Source organism: Zeugodacus cucurbitae, chromosome 6 (assembly GCF_028554725.1).
Source record: "Zeugodacus cucurbitae isolate PBARC_wt_2022May chromosome 6, idZeuCucr1.2, whole genome shotgun sequence".
Classification (NCBI taxonomy): Eukaryota; Metazoa; Arthropoda; class Insecta; order Diptera; family Tephritidae; genus Zeugodacus; species Zeugodacus cucurbitae.
In genome coordinates, this window is record NC_071671.1 from 67,481,663 (window position 1) to 67,503,365 (window position 21,703).

The 21,703-nt window shown below is 35.1% G+C and overlaps 1 protein-coding gene and 1 long non-coding RNA gene across 3 annotated transcripts in view; one reads left to right on the forward strand and one right to left on the reverse strand.

Annotated features, from left to right (window-relative positions):
- The first annotated feature begins 2,158 nt into the window (after nucleotides 1-2,158).
- LOC105212114 (early boundary activity protein 2-like) overlaps nucleotides 2,159-21,703 on the forward strand; it is a 124,765-nt gene continuing 105,220 nt past the window's right edge. Inside the window, exons 1-2 of one of the 2 annotated variants that reach the window (XM_054233655.1) lie at nucleotides 2,159-2,425; nucleotides 11,580-20,322. In XM_054233655.1, the coding sequence (XP_054089630.1) occupies nucleotides 15,161-16,660 (1,500 nt within the window). In that variant the 5' untranslated portion in view covers nucleotides 2,159-2,425; nucleotides 11,580-15,160 and the 3' untranslated portion in view covers nucleotides 16,661-20,322. Of the gene's footprint in view, nucleotides 2,426-7,617; nucleotides 8,307-11,579; nucleotides 20,323-21,703 lie in introns of those variants that run through there. The other variant, XM_054233654.1, reaches the window with a different exon arrangement.
- On the reverse strand, nucleotides 2,627-7,620 carry LOC128922590 (uncharacterized). Its single transcript, XR_008471785.1, has 2 exons — nucleotides 3,358-7,620; nucleotides 2,627-3,305 (listed from the first exon to the last, which is right to left on the reverse strand). It is a non-coding gene; the product is annotated as an uncharacterized LOC128922590 (long non-coding RNA).

Consider the following 21,703-nt stretch of genomic DNA (forward strand, 5'->3'; position numbering starts at 1 on the left):
CGAGCAAAAACTTTGAGTATTTTATCTCGTTATGTACATGTTTTGTATACTAATCCCGCTATTTTATTCTGTTCGTTACTCCTTTACTTTATTTTCGCCTTACTTTTGATGTTCTGCTTCGTTGTTGAATACTTTGGTACAATTAAAACTTCAAAGCGCTCAATAGACTCCAAATGTCAACGCGTCGCGCCATTTTTACCATTTTATTCACCAACATCGCGTTTAATTAAATAAATTTTAATTAAAAGAACTAGAACGCCATTATACATTAAAAGCCATATTTTAGGCAAAAATATGGACTTGAGACAATTTCGTCCAACCGACGAAAGCTATGAACTAAATGGACCAGATAGTACTAATCAACTACAGGTATTGGAGAGTCAACCGAGAAATCAAAACCCTAAACCTGGTAGAGGTCAACGTGCACGCAATCGAAACAAAAATAAAGCATCGAATTTAGTTGCTACCCCCTTACGGCGTTCCCGGCGGTTAGTAGCAAAGCAGAATGGTTCGAACGCTACAGCTCCAATAGAGGAAGCTTTAGATTTGACAGTGAAAAAAGAACCACGCGTTGCGTCAGGAGATATAACTATAGATCATAGTTATAATAAGAAAATTCAGGATGTGTGCGATGATGAAGATGATGATGATGGCTCTGATATTTTCAAAGAAGGTTCTGCTGCGTTGCAAAACCTTCTTGATTACGCTGACGCTGAATCCACAGCGCCACCGGATTACAACTATCCGGAACAGGACGAGGCAGTGTGCTTAAGAAATAACGCAACCGAAGAAACATTGAATAATGTTGATGTAACACAACCTACCAGCAACAATGGCAATAAAATCGACATCGACGGTGTCATACATGAAACATTCGCATCAACCTCAACGGAAACGAAACTTATCGATGTCTACAAGATGGAGCACAAAATTACCCCAAACGAAAACGAACCGAACGATGATCTCTACATAGAGATTGGACCGCTAGGCACATTGGTTCCATTTAATGCATTCCACAAGATTCCTTGGTCTGAAGCGCTGCAAGCGACTCACGAACTGCTGTCGCTTGTATTTCCATTAAACATACTCGAAACACATGTGATTAGTCAGAGATTTGCGCCCTTAGAATTTAAGGATCATTATAAAGGTAAACCACGTTTGGACGATAATAAATTATGCGATATTCGCTATTGCATTTCGGAACGCACAACGATGAGCAATAACGCTTTTATATACAATATCGCAAGAAGGCTTACACAGTTGGCTAAAAGGCGAGGAGCGCTTAATAAAGGATATGTCGTAAAATAATGTGAAATATATATTTTTAATAAAAAAAAATGAAAAAAAAATGTGCCGAAACAATTCGGATTTTTAATTATATAAAATGTATTTGTATTTAAAAAAGAAAATTAAAACAAAATATACGTTTGCCTTTCAGGGCAATTTTAAATACTTTTAAAAGCACCTAGAAGAAAATGTATTTAATTTTATTATACACTCTCATAAGTTCATCATAAGCATGTTTACACTTCTCTCAGGTCTCTTTGGTTTAAGCCTGAAACAAAAAGAGTCCCTGCAAGGCAAAGAAACAGTAGGTAAACGTGGAGTAATAACTACAAATTGCTCATTTATATTATGCTTTAGTCGCTCATTCATTATTTACTTCGGCATCACTACTTTCGACAAAGCTCTCAGTTCCACTATGTGCTCAGCTTTGGCAATTATCGATATATCCGTTAACACATATGATTGCCATATATGTCAATATTAGAAATAAATTTCAAAAAGTTTTTTCTTGGAAAGTTTGAACATATTTTTAAGTGTCCTTGTGTTAAGTGACAGGTGGGAGGTAATATTATTGAAACTTAATTTGAAATAAAATGGCATTTCATTATGTCCGATATTGATCGTAGTGAAGTCGAATATGAAAGTAAGTGACCTCATATGTTTTAAAACTTTCTTAGCAAAAGACAAACTATTTAAAAATAATAAAGTCAGTTTATGAATAATTGTTAACAACGTTAAAAAAAATAAACTAAATAAATAAAAAATCTAAAAAATTGTGTTCTATATATTCCACTGTAATAATCTCTCTGATGCCAAAACTGTTTTTTTTTTGCATTCTGCCTATTTCTGTCTAGCAACAACCGTTTCTCATGCACTTATCCAGTTCTTTCTGCATTTCTTGCACTTCTTTCTATTCTCCTATACCAATTTTCGGCTTTGTCATCTTCAGTTTCACTTGTGCTATCAGATTAGTTCAATATGTATACACGTTTAAATGTATATTTGTCAAAAATGTCGTCTTAAATTTAATAATCTAAATTTTAGTGTCATTTATGTGTTTTAAATAAATGAAAAAAAAAAAACAAAAATAAAATATAAATACAAATTTAAAAAAAAATTCTAATTGCAGCATCTTTTGGTAAGTGTGACCCCAATAAGAGAAAAATTGTAATCCGCTATAACTCATCGAGGTATTAAGCTAATCTCTAATCAATACAGAAAACGTTTAAGCCAACTTTGTTTTGCTAAATTTACTTTTGCTACTAAATTATTAATCTACTTGACTACTTGAAATTGACCTGAAAAATTCATTTTATAATAAAAAAAAACAAAAAAAAAAAATATTTGTAAAAAAGTACATTTATTATAAACTCAATTATTACAGAAATGTGCTTGATCTAAATAAATTTCGAATTTTTAACAAGTAGAAGATGGCTTGGAAAACAATGAAATAGTCAACTGAAACTGTAAAACCAATAATACAGCTAAGAACAATAACAATAAGTACTAAAGGTCAACGAATCGAAAAATGTTACAGTAAATTTCATTTGTTGTTGTACAAATAACGCAACAATTACCAACATATGCATTCTTTTTAAGCAAAAATGTGAGCTTTTGTAACACTCTACTTTAAACGAGTAGATTTCTTCATAAATATTCATTTAAATTTAATATTTGTTATTGCATAGGAAAATCTTTTGAATTCAGTCATGGCTAAAACAGAATTCCAAAATAATAAAAATATGAAATTGCTGTCATTAAAATAAGAAAGCAAAAATGGACCGAAGTGTTGACATTTTTTCAATCAAAGATTAACTGATTCTAACCTTAAAATAAACTAATAAATATGATTTTTTACAATGCTGGAGAAACGCTTTCACATTTCCGATAATCTCTATCTGAGACTCTCACGGTTTTATGTAAAAATTGCACTTAACAGTCCTGAAGACGGTTGACATTCCACAAATTTTCTTGTAGATTTTTGCTTGTGAAATTTAAAGGAATCTCTTCCTAGAAATCTTAGAAGACATTTCAGTTTTAGAATATACTGTTATATTATAAAAAAATTACCGTCGCTTTCGATTTTTATAATTAGGTTAGGTTAGTCTGCTAGGCCAATAAGCCACACGTAGACTCATTTTGGTTCCTTGGATACCAGATGGAGTGCAATCACGTAGTCAATGAGGAGTAGTCGAGGCCAGCGCTTTACACAAGTTATATGGTTATACTAAAGATTTCCAGGTTCTCGTTCTGTGAGGCTCCCAAATGCTGGAGCCGTTGCCTTGACAAAATAGAACAAGCGCACAAGAGATGTTCCATTGTTTCTCTGCTACCTTATCCTTGAAATTTCATGCAGTATTTTTATACTTTAGTCATCCAACAATTTTCATACATATGCTATACTCTCCACTTAGGATCAGTTTTATTGGATCAATAAAATAGTTGTTGCCTTCAAATGACTAATGAAACATACCCGTTGCAGGTAGCTTTGAAATAAATCCGATGATATTCAAAATATAATTTAGAACCCTAATAGATTATAAAGGATCTAAGCTCACAAGAACGTGGTTTAAATCCATATTTACTCGTTAGAATCAGACCTTTCCTATAATAGAAATCCAAATGAGCTTTAAAGCAAAAATCTTTCAAGTGCATTTTTATATAGAAGAATAGCTTTCAAAATAAAACTCTTTTCATATTTAGTAGAAAAGAGTACACATAACAGAGCAAATCTGCAAGCATAGAAAACAAATCTCTCATACACCTGCACGGACGTTACTCCAGAGGCATGAGGTCGTCTATGAGATCTCACCACCCAACAACGGAGGCATGTGTTCATAAATGTCAAACTGTTGAAGCTGCGGCTCGCAACCGCAAAGTCAGCGAGGCAACCGACATTATGTTGGGCTTAGTTTTGGATTGAAATGATATGAAAGCCAGCAATTGCAATGATAACAACAACACAAATAAATAGCTAAATGCCACGGCATGATGGATTTTAAATGTATATACAAATATATTATATACACATATAGCACATATTGTCAGTGCGAAAGTCGGCCAGAACTCACTTAGCGTTTATTTGTACATAAATATATATAATAGTGTAGGTTATCTATCCGACAGAGCGCGCTACAAAAGCAATCGTGTTGGCATTCCGACTCATACATATGAACACACATTTATTTCTTTTATGCCATCCGTTTATGGTTTTATATGAAATCAAATGAAAGCGGCTTCGTCGTGCGTCGCAGCAGAGCTTCCACAGTGGCAGCTAAAGAAATTTTAATGGACTGTGTTGGGTTTTTTATTTGCAACACAGCAACAAATGACGTTGGCTTACAAACAAACTGACAGTTAGTATGCTTTGACGCTTGTTAAACATATGCATGCACTACTACAAACTATAAACGGTTTTGTAACGGCAATGTGTATGTCTAATGGGATAACGTTAAATGCTTAAGTGCTTGTGGCGGCGCATTCTAACGGATGTGTGTGCCTAGAAAGCGGTATAAGGCAAGGGGAAACACGGTTATGTTTTATATTATTCGATTGTGTTAATGACATTTAATAGCACATAACAATTGTATGGTTCCACAGCGCAAAAAAATAATTTTTTTATTTTTTTTTTAAACAATTTTGGAATTTTCGAGACTTAACTCCTAGTGGCTATAACTAAATTTCATAATTTTGTTAAAACATTTTCGCTACTATCTTTGGATCTTTGTTTGCTGGAACAAATTGTTGAGAGAAAGCCGGGTTGCATTATACTGAGCGTGGCATTTCAAGAGAAGCTTGCATATTTAAACTTTCCTGAAGTCATATTATGTACCTAATTCTAACTGTCTGCTCTAAGCTAAAATGTTGGGCCCATGGAACTATTAGACTCACTTAACTTGCGAATTCAAAGACTGCAAAAAGCTACATATAATTATAGGCTTAACCACTACACTCAAGGTCTAATCGCTTTAGTCCCTAAACTCATACATCTAACGACTAAAATATCCATTATTGTTCTTTCTTAAGAGCATGTTTGGGTAATCTCAAAAATACGCATAGATTAAGGCAGACATCGTAGGCATTTCAAAGAATACCCTAAAAAATTCGAATTTTCACTCCAAGGCTGTCGGTGCCAAAACAATTAATACACTATTTTGCTTGTGCTTACAGCGCGTGAGGTGAATAGGCGACATTCTGCATAGCACGACCGCAAGTGCACAAATTCTACCCCTGAATTACACACTGAGCTCACCCCACTCAGCAATCGACTAATAAGCAGTGGTGAATCAAAAAAATATTATACAACATCTTTCAAAGGTTCAGCTCCAAATGGCTGAGAATAAGATGATATCGAATGCGAAAACTACAGAAGATCTCGCACTATTGGTTAAAAAATGGATAGAAGACTTTAAGAATTTAGATCTCAGCGAACTCAGCCAGACGACTAACGAGGTGCTTAGAGCCAAATATAAAATAGCGCAACGGATTGCGAAGAAGTTGAAACAGGGTGCCAAAATACCTACTCTTGAAAACATTACTATTCACTGGAAAAGGGAATCCGTGGCGCAAACGTGGGGTCAACTGCATGTATGGGAAGCGCTCAGTGAAATTAGTGATTTGGAAATAAAAAATAATATGATGCGGGTGATTAGTACACGCGAGTTTCATTGTAAGCAAACCGATATCGCTACCCTCTTCTCGCCAGAGCCAATACCGATGAAAATTAAAGGAAAAAACACTCAACGGTCTATCGGAAAGATCAACGGTGATTCACGTAAGCGCGTGTTGAGTGAGGGGAATAGTGAAGCTAACGCAGCCCAAAGCAACAGCTCAACAAGTACGCAGTCCGCAGATCATGCAGCTTCCAGTAGTAGAGCTTCAACGTCTGTACAAGCGCCAATTTCGCTAAGTGGCGACGATGATGGCTACACAGTGATTGGTCCGAATGGTACAAAAGTACCCACCGAAAAATTCCGAGCAATTCCATTTATGATTCCATGCGCGGCCACGCGCACCCTGATTTGTTTAGTTTTCTCAGAGGAGGTCTTGGCCGCAAATACACTTAGTGGTAAGCCTTCGCCAGCATTTTTGGAAAACGATCGTGTACGCCCGCCTAAGGGTCAATTGGATCCGAAAAAGGTTGAGGATATCATACATTGTATTACAACTCGCACATATTACAGCTCAAAGGAAGTTCGCATGACTATCACCCTTAAATGTTCGATTACCGCAAAGAAAGTCAAAAATCGACTCAATAAATCTGGAAGCCGCGCAAATTGAATAGAAATTTCGAAGAGAAATGAAGCAGTAGCAAGCACATATTGGCTGCGTGATTCGTTCGCCACAGCCATGATAGATCTTGTCAAATTATTGAAATATTTTTTTTTTTTGTTTTTAGAAAATATATTGTATAATTGATTGCTATTTGATTTAAATGTGATTTATGTATTTTGGTATATTTGTAATAATATTCGATATAATTTAATATATAATTAATAATTTAATAATTTATATAGTAGACGGTAGTATTTTCTTACCGTCTAAAGCCATTTTGTGTAATTAAAGATTTTAGTATTTATGCTACTTTGTAACGCTCTGCTTCGGTTTGAAATAAATATGTAAATTTCTCCAATTTCTTAAATAATGTTTTTAAATATATATTTAGCATACCAAGAGATACCTCCCAACACAGTTATACTAAACTTAAATACAATAGTTATTTCCCTAGTATGATGTCGGTCTTATTTTTAAAATCCTCAACAATTAGAATGGAATTAGATTGAACCCGAACCAAAACACATCTCAAACGTTGTTTAGAGGCAGACCAAAAGCTATAAAGCAAGCAATGTTCTATTAGAGTAAAGAAGTTCAGAGAATCCGTAACCTTGCGAATTCAAAGATCGCATTCTATATATAATATTGGGTTCGTTTATGGCCGGTAAAAATATTTGTAGGTGTGTTAGCTTAATTGTATTTCGCGCAAGGTCAATTTGCTGTTGAACCCTTACAGCGTCTGTTTATTGTTCTTTGTTAGTAGAGAGATTGGTTTTTTTAAAACTATGGTTAAGTACAAAAAGCATGGGTGTGTCCAAGAATAAGAGTTAAAGGATGAACAAAGAAAAGATTTTTTGAGATTGTTGAATCTAAAACAATTAAGGCACTATTTGTTGTTGTTTTTCCTTGCTTCACTTGATTAACCGACTACCTGTTGAGCAAGACAGTAAGTGCATCCATGCTACCTGTGAATTTAACTCTGAGCTTACTACGTTCAACAATCGACTATAAAACCTGGCGTATTCACCGAACTCATAGTGAACTTCCCTTCCACAGGTGACAGACATAATATCGAAATTCAAGTGTGAAAAATATTGTGCAAAATATTAACAAAAAGTATGGAGAAGCTACCGATTCCTTCCAAGGCTCAAGTGCTAGTCGAAAATGAGATGATGAACAATGTACAGAATCCAGCGGACATATTACCATTGATGAACAGATGGTTGAAGGAGTATAGCGATATAATGAGCGAAGAGTTTAATCAACTCCATCTGGTAACTCAAAAGTCGTTTGAAACTAAATATTTGATAGCGCAGAGAATTTCTTTATTATGTGAGAAAAGTAAGCGTTTGTTCCAAATAATAGAACGAAATCGTGCTGCTTCTTCAACAAGTAGCCAAACTACGAATACAGATGATACCGGAAGCATCAGTAGCCAATTGCAAATAATAGAACGAAATCATGCTGCTTCTTCAACAAGTAGCCAAACTACGAATACAGATGATAGCGGAAGCACTAGTAGCGGCTCTTCTACATCGGAGAGCGCGTTGCCAAATATTGTGGCATCGCCCAAACCAGCTGACCAATTGAATGATGATGTGCCAAGTACAAGCCGTTCCTGTTACACAACTCCGACTCGTTGGTCTATCGGAAGTATCAAAACGGTACATCGCATAACTTATAAAAATCCTTATTGCGCAGATCCACGTAAACGTGTGTTGAGAGAAATGAATAGAGAAGCTAACCTAAATGGAACATCAACAAATATACAATGCGAAGATCATGCAGCTTCCAGTACTGGATCTTCGATCACAACTTCAACTGAGAATTTCAATGACAGTATTGTTGACAGCGGTAATAACAGAAATGTGCTAAATTACACAGAAGAAACTCAATCAACCAATAGCTCGAGTGTCGCTGGATCTATGCCAATGCCATCACCGCCCACAGCAGAGAACGCTGTCCACTGCACAGTGATTGGTCCGAATGGCACAAGCGTGCCCACCGAAAAATTCAATGCCATCTCATTCATGTCTTCGTCTGCGGCCACTCGCAGCTTACTTTGCATGATTTTCCCCGAGGAGGTCCTAGCGACAAATACACTTAGTGGTAAGTCTTCGCCAGCATTTTTGGGAAACGATCGTGTACGCCCGCAAAAGGGTCAATTGGATCCGAAAAAGGTTGAGGATATCATGCATTGTGTGATGTCGCGCACATCTTGTTCCGACAAGGAGGTACGCCTGACCATCACCACTAAATGCGCCGATAGCACAAAGAAGTTTAGACGTCTCAGTAAGACTCCAAGGCGCAGCTCAAAAATTAAGATAAAAATTAACAAACTGAATATTTTTAGAGAAAATAAGTTATGAGATTTATTGATATTTTATTACTATATAGATGTAAATATGACTTTCTGTAGCATGTATGTGTGTGTGTAAGTATTTTGTATAATTTTTTAATTTATGTAAAATTTTTCCTCTATGTAAAAATATTTAGCATTTGAAGTTTAGATTTAACACAAAAAAAAACATAAAATATGCACTCTTCTGGAGCAAAAAAAAAAGTTTAGATTTAATACAAAAAAATGAATTGATTTCTGTGCTGTAAATAGCAGTGTACTTCTCTCGTCATAGATCTTCTACAACTATATCTACAGTACGAGGTGTGTTCAAGAAATAACGGGAATCTTGAATTGCAAATTGTCCAAAAGTTAATTTGTCTAATTTTTTAACTTTTTTATTATGCACCTGAAATACGATCATCTGTCGCTGGTTGCACGTGTTTCTATGAGCTTGACGAAAGTACATATTTTGTTAGTTGTTCGTGAATTCTTGGCCAAAAACTATATTGCAACGATCCTCAGCCTAGACATGGCTTCTTGTGATCTTTTGCTATTTCGAAATATAAAGAGAACATTAAAAGGCCGTCGTTTAACAAGCGACCGAAAAATCGCTGAGAGAACCGTGTTTCTATGATTGGAAGAAGCACTGTCATAAGTGTATAATATCGAATGGGGACTTGGTAGGTATAGGTATTTAGAGGTGTGGACTTATTGAATCAAACACTACCGCTTGTTCTTTTTATTATTGCTTCTCTTGAAGCGAAAGTTTTAATTCACATTTATCTAACTGTAATTTGAATAATATTGTTGTTGTTGATACTTCCAGTTAGGTTAGTGTTTTGCTCTGATTTCCACAAAATTCTCTTGAAGCGTTTCTTTCATACATTAAAATACAACAAAAAGAGCTGCATTTCACCACAACACATACCATTACATTTTCTATATGTTTATGGCTTTAAGCATATTCCCGTTAATGCTAAATGGGAGTAACATTTTATTATTATCAGCTTGTTTTACTGTGGTTTCTGTTACATTAATTATTTTTTATACATATTACATTTGGACGTGCGCGGGGGTTTTGGGAAAAACTTTTGTAAGTTCATTTTGGTGTTAAATAAAATCCGTGTTCATATATGTATGTACTCTCTTGTTTATAGGTATAAATAGTTGAAAAAAAAAGATTTTCAACGAAGCTGTAAGAACATACTCTTATTTAGTAAGATTTTCAAGACAACTTTTCGAATAAAAATCCATTCACCAAAAGCGTGTGACTTATAAAATGGTATTATTTTTTACATTTAAGTATTTATAAACAATTTAAGAGGGTGGTAAGGTTTGTATCGTCGAAAAAAGACCTTTTTTATGAATTTTTTTAGAAAAAAATATTGCTGTAGGTATATTTTACTTATTATTATATGAAAGTACAACATTTGAAGGATACTTAAAAAAAGTAGTATCGAAAAAATTGCTTGACATTTTGTCTTTTTTAAATAGTTGTAGAGAAAAAATCCTTCGTTCAAGCGCGAGTAAATTGCATCTCGAGCACCTGTGCAAAATTTCATCATTTGAAAACCAACTGTTTAAAGTTTTGAGTAACAATAATACCTGACTTGGAGCATACATAAGGACTGTATCTCCGAAACTATTATTCGGATCGACTTGATATTTAGCATAATATGCTTGAGATGTTGTAGAAATTAATAAGCAAAAAAAGATTTTTTGAACCCACGAAACCCATGTTACCCCTTAATATAATTCCGACAGCGCGCCATTTATACTGATTTTAATGTCATTCTTATAAAGATAATCTACATAAAGGCATCAATATTTGGAATATATTTTGCCACTGACTGCTTTTAAGTGTTACACTAGAGATATTCTGTCAGAAGAAGATGATGGCCATCAGATCAGAACACTGATAAAATTTCCGTTCACAAATGTTTCTGTAACTTTTCCACATATTGCTACAGCCATCACCGCAACATTTCACTCTTCATTGTACCTTATTTAAAATTCCATCAATTCTATGGAGTGTCAAACGCCATACCAGCAAAAACATCCCCACACATTGATTACCATGCGTTGAAGGGGTTTCTTGCATGTTTCTCTGCTAGGCAGCCAGATTATACCAAACGCCGGTCGATTGTTCTCTTGGAATTTTTGTCAAATGACAATGTAATTATCTTTTGGGTCTTTTCGGAAAAGGATTGCTATTTTGTTTTCCAGAATGATGTCAGTCTTAGTTTTAAAATCCTCAACAATTAAAATGGCGTAAGATTGAGTCCGAATCAAAACACGTCTCAAACGTTGTTCAGACTTCAGACCAAAAGCTATTAAACCAATGTTATGTTACGTTTAAGGAGTTCTATGAATGCGTAACCTTGCGAATTCAAAGACTGTTCGCATTCTGTATGTAATATTGGGTTCGTTTATGGCCGGTAAAAATATTTGTAGGTGTGTTAGCTTAATTGTATTTCGCGCAAGGTCAATTTGTTGCCGAACCCTTACAACGTCTGTTTATTGTTCTTTGTTAGTAGAGAGATTGGGTTTTTTTAAACTATAGTTAAATACAAAAAGCATGGGTGTGTCCAAGAATAAGAGCTAAAGGATGCATAAATAAAAGTATTTTTAAAATTGTAGAAGCTAAAACAAAGTTACCATTTGTTGTTGTTTTTAGATGGTCCACTTGAATAAACGACTACCTGTAGAGTACGACAGTAAGTGCATCCATGCTACCTGTGAACTTCACGCAGAGCCTACTTACGTTCCACGATCCTCTATTAAACCGCACTAAAATCATAGTGAGCTTCACATCCACAGGTGACAAACATAAGATCGAAAGTAAAAACTAAAAAAACATTGTGCGAAGTATTAATAAAAATCATGGAGATGCTACCGATTCTTTCCAAGGCTCAAATGCTATACGAAAATGACGTAATGTGCAATGCAATTAGTATAGAGGATATATTACCATTGATAAACCGATGGTTGGTGGAGTATAGAGATCTAATGAACGAAGATTTTAATCAACTCCATCTGGTAACTCAGAAGTCGATTGAAACTAAATATTTGATAGCGCAGAGAATTTCTGCATTATTTGAGGAAATACAGCGTTTGTTGCAAGTAATAGAACGAAATCGTGCTGCTTCTTCAACAAGTAGCCAAACTACGAATGCAGATGATACTGGAAGCACTAGTAGCGGCTCTTCTACATCGGAGAAAGCGTTGCCAAATATTGTGGCATCGCCCAACCCAGCTGACCAATTGAATGATGATAAGCCAAGTACAAGCCGTTCCGCTCTCAGAAATATCAATACGGTACGTCGCATCACTTATGAAAATGCTTATTGCGCAGATCCACGTAAACGTGTGCTCAGAGAAATGAATGGAAAAGCTAACCTAAGTGGAATATCAAACGAAACGGTTGCTACAACTACTGAAACTGCCAGTACTGCCAGCACGAACAGTGCGGAGAGTGTTGGTGCTGCCAGTATGAGTACACCAACTCCTACTCCCTTGCCGCCTATGCCAATGCCATCGCCGCCCAATCACCACTAAGTGCGCCGATAGCACACAGAAGTTTAGACGCCTCAGCATGACTCCAAGGCGCAATGATTGAGTGCAAAAATTAAGAGAACCGTACTGAATATTTTTTTTATTTTTAGAGGAAATTAGTTAAAAAATTTATTGATGTTTTATGTATGCAGTTCTATTAGTATTTTGTATAATTTCTATATTTATGTAAAATTTCCCTACAACGTAATAATGTTCAGAATTTTAATTTTAGTTTTAATACAAAAAAAACAAAAAAAAAAATGTATGCTCTTCTTGAGCAAAACAATAATATTTTTGTCATTTGAGAATTATTTCGACGATTAAAAGAAGCACTGACCTAAGTGCATATTATTAAATGGGTACTATTTTGACGAAGACAACATTAAAGTAAATGAATCTATAATTAATTATTTCAAAAAACGAAAACACCCGTTATATTATATTAATAAGTCAACAATCAATATTTCTAAAGTACAAAGAAAATACAAAAAAAAAATGTATTTTTCATATCTGAAATCTAATAAAATGAATTCCCTAATTTTTACTTTAAATTGAAGTTTATATTTAGTGAATTTAGAATGGTCCGTTTTAGGTAAGATATGCACCGTTTTATTTGAGAACTCATTGCCGTTTTGAGTATAATTTCATAATGCCACTCTTATAGTAACCCTCGTCTCTATTGACCAAAACTATGGCGCTATACCATACCATACTATAAGGTGATGCAAAAGAACCTCCCCAACAAGTTCCGGTAGGCCCTGTCGTTTTGATAATTATCCAGACCATTAGCCTCTTCATTTAGACAGTCCAATTGTTGGCAAAACAGGTTCGAATTATGGGTGTAGCCTCTTAGTAGAATATACCCTGTCAATCCCACTAAATCCGACCGGAACGACAAAACCAAAATTGCGAATAATTGGCTAATACAATATTACTCCCCCAAACGCTATTTTTTACAGTACAGTATCAATTAATCTCCATATATTGGAGAAATAATTGCTTTCTCTTTATTATAACCAGTATTTTGTTGAAAATATTTATCTTTGAAAATGAAATTCGCTATTTTCCTCTAACCATCTTAGAAATAAATTCAGCGAGGAGCTTTTTTAATTGAATGTTATACCTTTAGATATAAGCTTATGTCTAAGTCATCATTATACCTCGGTGGTCTCATCATGCAGTTGATACCTGTGGTGATATATGCCTATAATGAGATTATAGTTTTAAAAGCACCAACTATTGGACAAGCGTTCATAAATATTTCATTCTAAACTAATTCAGAGAGTTCCGAAAGTCTGGATATATGTTTAAGGTTTAAGATACTAGACGGAATATTTGTCATATTATCCCCACCTCACCTTCATATGTTAAGATACCTCGAATACAGGATTACAAACTTGATATTCTTAAGAGCTATGCGATGAACCAGAAGCTCACATGGCTGGTTATCACTCTAATCAAAATTGGACAAATGTCACTCAAAATCTATCTAAACTAAATCTAGAAGATGTCTATGAATTATCAAAGCATAAAACCATCTTCTAGACAGATTTCAATAAAATTTTCAAAACACTTGTTGGTAATGGAATTATATTTCTATAATTTTCTAGATTTAGCAATCTTAACTAAATATTCATAAATGTGGAGAAAAAGAGGCGGGTATTTACCATATTGCCGTGAGTGGATTTAAAGGGATATGGAATTCGGTAAACATGTGTTGAGCTAAAGAAAAAGGTTGGAAAAACAATAACAAATATACATAACGATCACCCCGATTCTTTGAATTGTATTAAATATTAAGCATACTCTTTCGTCAGCCAGGTGTTGTAAATAAAATATTTCTCTGTTTTTAAGAATTCGCAACCAGGCTGAATACCAAGGTTAATAGAGTTTTCAGAAATCCTTACCTTGCAAATTCCAAAACTGCAAAAGTCTATATGTAATATTAGATCAGAAACAATGTAGGTGTGCTCGTTTAATTGCACTTCACTCAAAGCCCAACTACTTTAGCAGCAGAACCCTTACATTGAATGCATCACTTCCATTGTTCTTCGTTGATAGAGGGATTAAGTCATTGAAGAAGCACCCACGTAATAACATGGGTTTGAAAGGGGTCTGTAGACCTTGAGCAAAAACAATAATGCACTCTTTATTTTGCTTTTAAAGCACTTCTGAAGAAAAAGCGATTACCTGAAGAATAAATATTCTACCTAGAAGCTTACTGCTTGAAACTGCAAACCTATAAAATGTGATGATCTCGCTGAAATATCCTCAGAGTGAATTTCACTTCCAGAGGTGATGGTAAGAAGTCAGAACATAAAGAGTGCAAAAAATATTATATTATAATACGCATCCAAAAGTGATAGATTGACAGAGACAATTTTACAAAAAAAAAAATATTGTGCAAAATATTAATAAAAATTTCTAAAAATATTAAAAACAATAAAAAAATAATATTATAATACCCATCCAAAAGTGATAGATTGACAGAGACAATTTTACAAAAAAAAAAATATTGTGCAAAATATTAATAAAAATTTCTAAAAATATTAAAAACAATAAAAAAATAATATTATAATACCCATCCAAAAGTGATAGATTGACAGAGACAATTTTACAAAAAAAAAAAATATTGTGCAAAATATTAATACAAATTTCTAAAAAATATTAAAAACAAATTATAAAAACAACATAACAAGAAGTATGGAACCGCTACCAATTCTTTCAAGGGCTCAACTCGAAGCCGAGAATGAGATGATGATGAAGGCAAAAGAACCAGAAGACATCGCACCACTCATAGAGATATGGTTGGTAGAATATAAAGACATACCAGCAATGGTACATGGAGAACTCAGTGCGGCAGTGCGAGAAACTCTTGAAGGCAAATATAAATCAGCACAGAGAATAGCGATAATATTGCAAAAGCGAGCCAAAAAGCGGCAGCGTGGAGAACTTAATAAGATGCGGAATGAGCATCTGTTCGATGAGTTTAAACGAGTTAAGGCACATTTGGAGGAAGCGCTCAAAATCATAAGCGACGTTAAAGAGAGAAATGAATTATTGCAACAACTATTTGATAATCAGAATGTACCGACGACGAGAAATGATGAAATGCATGTTACGGGGTCAACAACAAGCCCGACGAGTTGGCCAAACGAAAACAACACGCCGAATCGCAACACTTACGTAAACGCCGATCCACGTAAACGTGTGCTGAGAGAAATGAATAGAGAAGCTGAATTGAATAGAGAAGCTAAGCGACGCGAAATCTCAACAAATGTGCAATCAAGTAGAACCGAAGTTCACGTAGAACCTATGAATGAAAATGGCGTGAGTGCTATACAATCCGAAGTTCACGTAGAACCTAGAAATGAAAATGAAGTGAGTGCTATACAATCTATACAATCCGAAGTTCACGTAGAACCTATGAATGAAAATGAAGTGAGTGCTGAACAATCTATACAATCCGAAGATCACGCAGAACCTATGAATGAAAATGAAATGAGTGCTACACAATCTATACAATCCGAAGATCACGTAGAACCTATGAATGAAAATGAAGTTAGTGCTGCACAAGAAATTATTGTTAACAGCAACAACATCATAAATGTAGTGAGTGACAGCGAAGAAATTGTGATCGATAACTTGGATGACATTGAAATGGTTGCTGCATATGTTACTGTCTCCACAAGTCCGGAAACTGAGCTCGTTAATATGAACATTGCGGAAAGTGATCGTACTGCCACTATGAGTACACCAACACCTGCTCCATCGCCACCACTGGCAGCATCAACGCCAAAACGACGCCAATGGCAGTACGTCTCATCGCGCAATGATGAGAACGCTGTGCCCTGCATAGTGATTGGTCCGAATGGCACAAAAGTACCCACCGAAAAATTTGAAGCCATTTCATTCATGTCTTCGTCTGCGGCCACTCGCAGCTTACTTTGCATGATTTTTCCGGAGCAGGTTCTAGCCACACATACACTTAGTGGTAAGCCTTCGCCAGCATTTTTGGCAAACGATCGTGTACGCCCGCAAAAGGGTCAATTGGATCCGAAAAAGGTTGAGGATATCATACATTGTGTGATGACACTCACTGGTTGCACCGATAAAGCGGTTCGCATGACAATTACCACTAAATGTGCCGATAGCACAAAAAAGTTTAGACGCCTCAGCATGACTCCAAGGCGCAGTGAGTGAATGCAAAATATGAGGAGAAACGAACTGTATATATTTGTATTTGTATATGTATATGTGATGTAAATAAGATTTGTATATATAGATGTAGTTTTTATAGTAGTTTATATTGTATATTCCATTTTTTATAATAATATTACTTTATCAATAAAAATTTGTACATAGACTCCAAAATTTGTTTGAAATTTTTGTCACGGAGGTATGGGTTTTGACTTAGATTATGGGTTTCTGTGTGTTGTCATTATTAAAGTCATGATCTTCTTTTTAAAATGTCTAAACAAGCCGGAAATCAATTTTTCTCACTTTCTTCCAAAATCCATGAATTCGAATTAGAGCTTTCCTCAATTCCTTTTCCTTTTTATATTCAAAAGATAACAGTTTAATTCTACTTTCTGCAGTTTCGAGAGTTATATTGACATACCAAGGCACCTAATTTTGGTCGCTAACAAACCCCTTCTTGGTAAAGATACAATAATCAACTACGTAAAAAGCTCGAAAAGAGAGTATGTAGAAAACAACAGCAAAAACACAAGAAGCTCTCTTTCCGCGCCAACATTTTTAATGCACGGTCAGTCAAGCAATTACAGAAAATAAATTATGAAATAAAAACTTTACTAACTGCATTAGAATACCCACTGAGGGCACGGCCCTTGCACAAGAACAATAAAACAGCAAAATAGTTTGCTGTTTTTCAGCAGCAGCACGTAAAGTTTGGACAAAGGAAATACGTAAAACTCAAAGTAAGTAAACAAAATGTAGTGAACTTCGGCGACCCATCTCGTTCACTTCCTCGCCCATCACTGGACGTTTCGCTTATATTCGGCCAATTTCCATTTCTTTCGGCCCACACTCCTCAAAATTCCCACTTTTATTCTGTATTTTTTTCGTTTCTTTGAAGTTCAATTACGAATGCGCGCTGCCGCTAAAACTGGATCCCTGCGTTCCGCTACCTTTTTTAGAAACTCGATTCACATCAACCGCGCAGTTGACCGACTCGCTTAACTTTTTCGCGCGGCTACTTTGCGCATCGTTCTCACTTGTTTACTCGTTGTGACGAGTGAGTGCAGTGTCGCAGTTCGTGAATGGTTGTTTTGACTGACAGCGAGCACTTGCGTTGCCAACTACGCGTACGAAAATCGACAGACCGCGCATTGTGGCCATAGCGGAAATTAAGTAAATTTTCGTGCTGTTAGCCATTGCGGTGTGCTTCATCCGCCGCTCTTAACGGTATTTCGCAACGTTCCCTCCACTCATTCAACTCTCCTCCACATTGCTACCGGAGCAAATGTATTGAGCTGTTGTCCTGCAAGTGACTGTCGCTGCGTGCCTCGACAAACCTCTGTGGGCGTGCTGTTTGTTCTTGGCGCAGGCCGAAAATAAGTTACAATATTAAATATTCCAAACACATAGCCATCAAGGGCGAATTTAAGGCAACACTGTGCTTCTGTTCATGCGTGTGCACTGTGTGTGTCACAAAATTGGTAGCGAAATTGTGTGAATAAGAAAGAGAATAAGAAAGGTAGCAAAAATATGGAAAAATTGCGTAGCTTTTAATTTTCTGAATTTTTTTTCTTTTTTTCTGTAAATGAAAGCGTGTCTTCGGTATGCGAGCGGTGAGTATGAGACACAGCAGATAATTAAAAATTCTGTTTATTATTATTTATGTAAATTTCGGCGCGTATTCTTCTGTGCACATATTTGTCGGAAAGGTACGAAGGAAAAGGCACGTTTTAAGCAGTGAAATGAGCCATTTCGATAAGACTGCTCATTCGATTCTGAAGACCTTTGTCCTACTTATATAGGGAAATGTTTGAGGAGATTTTTGTACCAGTAAGAGAGCTTGCGCCATAAATACGGTGAGTATTGCTTATATGGTAAGTATAAAGCGAATAATGGAGCTTTAAAATAAAATTTAAATGCACTAATTAAAAAATTGGTATAAGTGCGAATCGAACGTACAACTGGTATAAATGTATTAAACTGGTATAAAATCTCAATAATTGAATAGTAAGTAATAGTTAAGAATGACTTTATTGTTATTTTTTTGACGATAAAGTATAGCTTAGAAAAAGTTTATCTACTCACAGAAGGGTTTGAGAAATCGCTTAGTATAAGTAAATATTTTAGTGGCCTAAACAATCGACTTACAAATAAAAAATCATTATCTAATAAAAACTATTCGGCAACAACAACAAAACAAGTATTTACTTCAGCCAAATTTTATTTAATTTTCCTTTCTTAAACTCCAATCACCAACTCAGCCAAACTCTTCAACACCAGCTCAGTTTAATTTGTTTTTATTGTCTTTGGCTAACTTGCTGGTGTTTACTCAATTCTGGTAGCTGTGGCATTGACTGTGGCTGAAATAACTCAAAACTCGGCAAAATGTCAAAACACAAACAACAAAAATAACAAAATTTTAAACACAGATTTATACGCAAGTCGAGACAAGTTTTCACACGCGTTTCCTAATTTTCAGGGTTGCCTTTGTTGAATTGCTAATATATTAATTTCGGTTGCACACTTTGTGAAACTTTTCTGTGCGCTTTTTGTGGGCAACGCCATTGAAATTGAACTTTATAGCTTTGCATTTGTTGTAATTACTTGTTGTTGGCACTCTTTCGGCGCTTGCAACATAATTATTTTCATAACCCCCCACGTTTCTTTAATGCAAAGTAGCTGTCATTTTTCATTGGTATAATTGAAATTTTTAGTCAATTATATACGCCATGAATTGATGGGGAAAAGTTTGCGCACGATTACGCCGTGGCGCACCACTTTTTTTTGTATTTTCAGCTTTCTTACTTATTCGCCTGCGTTTTATTCTTTAGAAAGTGAAAAGGAGTGTAAAACAGTGAAAATGCGCAATGTTGTGTGCAACAACAACAACACAGATGTGTTAATTTCACGAAGCAGTTAATGGCGACTGAGCAGGCAGTGAATATACTGTGCGAGGGCGATTTCAATAAATACATTTATTTATTTGCGTTTAAGCAAATGTATGCACAAGCAAGGGTTGCGCGCAACTGGCGACTGTAGGCCATGTTACACAAGCGAAGTAAGTGCGTTTGCTTGCTCACTTCTTCTTCCGGCTGTTCCTTTGTGGTTTTTCGACTTTTATACAACAACACTTCTTCGCTGTGCCTCGCTCTCACTCTCTCTCTGCTCCGCTTGGCCGCAGAAAAATGCGTGATTTATGCGCTTTGTTAAATTTTATATTGTATAATCAGTCATTTACTTCCACTCCACTCGTCGCTGCCCTTTATACACTTCAATGATTTCGAGTGTTTCGGGTTTGTGTTTTTTTTTTGTTTTTGCCTCAACTTGCGCCTCGTATTTACATGTTAAGCATGAGTTATTATTTTTTCTTTCATTCCTACTGGCTTTTACGCATTTATGAAAAATAAGCGTCATAGCCTTAGCATAAAATCATTTATTTCTTTGTATATGCGTAGTGTAGCAACAACAAAAGACAAATTACACACGCCATGACTATCTGACAATGCGCTGCGTCTAAGGAGACAAATAAGCTTTCGGGAAAAAAGCTTCAATAAGATGACTGTGATTATTTTTATGATAATGACAATAGTATTTGTAGATTTTGAGCATTGTTTGTCGTGCTTTATATAAAATAGTCATTAAAATTATGAGTAATTGAAACGAATTTGTTTAATAAGTGCAACAAAAACTTTTTGGACTCGAAAATCGAAGATAATAACTTGAAAGGTCATAGTTCAAAACCAATATTGATAAAAGTTGCTTCCTGAAATACCGATTTTAGCTTTTTTAGGTGTCAATATTGATTATGAAAGCTTTGAAACATTCCTCAACTTCATTCATATTGCACCTTTATCTGAGCTTGGTATATAACTTTCATTAATATAACCTCACTTCATCAGACTATAACTCTTCTTTCAACAAATTCTTCCAAACCAATCATTTCTATGTATAATATTAATTTATTTCCTTTATTTTCACTTTATATACAGACATTTCTTTGACACAACACTCTAGTGTATTTATGAAAAAAACACTGATATGCACTAGTATCGCTTCACAATAACTAATAGGCTAGGAGCGCTGTCAGCTTAATGTCCAATATGCTGCAAGAACAGTTTTCTAAATATTGAAGACATACGTTCTCTACACACCTGTGTGCATATATAGCAATAAATATGTTAACAACAACATTTGGCTTGTCTCACATTTATAACGAACTTCATTACAAACGAAATATAATGTTACTCATACGCCCCATCACTTACGACAAATACGACATGTGACTGTAAACCTAGCAAAATTTATTGCTTATATACCACAAAGCAGTGTATATGAACTGAGTATGGTATTTTATTTTAGCTGCTGTCAATGTGACAAGTCATTTCCGGCAACATAAATACACACATACTCACTTGAGGGCAAACACTTAGCCTCATACAACAATAGAGATTTCTGCGGTTGAGAACATGAAAAATTACTGCAGTCTTAGATTTTCTATGGCTTTTACAATTATTTTTTGTTTTTTTTTTTTGTAATGCTTGTGCTGCCTGGTCAAACCATAGAAATGGGCATTGTTGTTGCAACATTTATATTTTCAATAGCGCATCGGTCTTTCATTTGGCCTTTTGAAGTGCATTTTGCTTGGGTGTGATTGTGAGAAATGTTTTGTTATTTAATACCATAGCAATGACTGCATAAAGGTATAAAATGCAGGTATGTGTGCTACAGCTGTCAGATAGTGATAGTCAAAATTGGTTAGAAAATACAGGGAATTCAGATTAAAATTTTAAAGAATGAATTCAAATTGAGTTCAATCTAATAAGAAATATTTTCTGGTTAGTAAATTTTTCTGAAAATATATATTTAATGATATTTTAAGTCTTCTAAATTCAGATTGAAATTAATTTTCAATTTCCAGGACAAAAGAATAGTTGCCACGACTCTTTTTGACTCATTTTTCTAGAAGCAGCGATTTTTCTCCAAGGAATAGGAACTCTAATGACAAAATTTTCTTTCATACGCCCTAAAAAAGGGTCCAGAAAACTG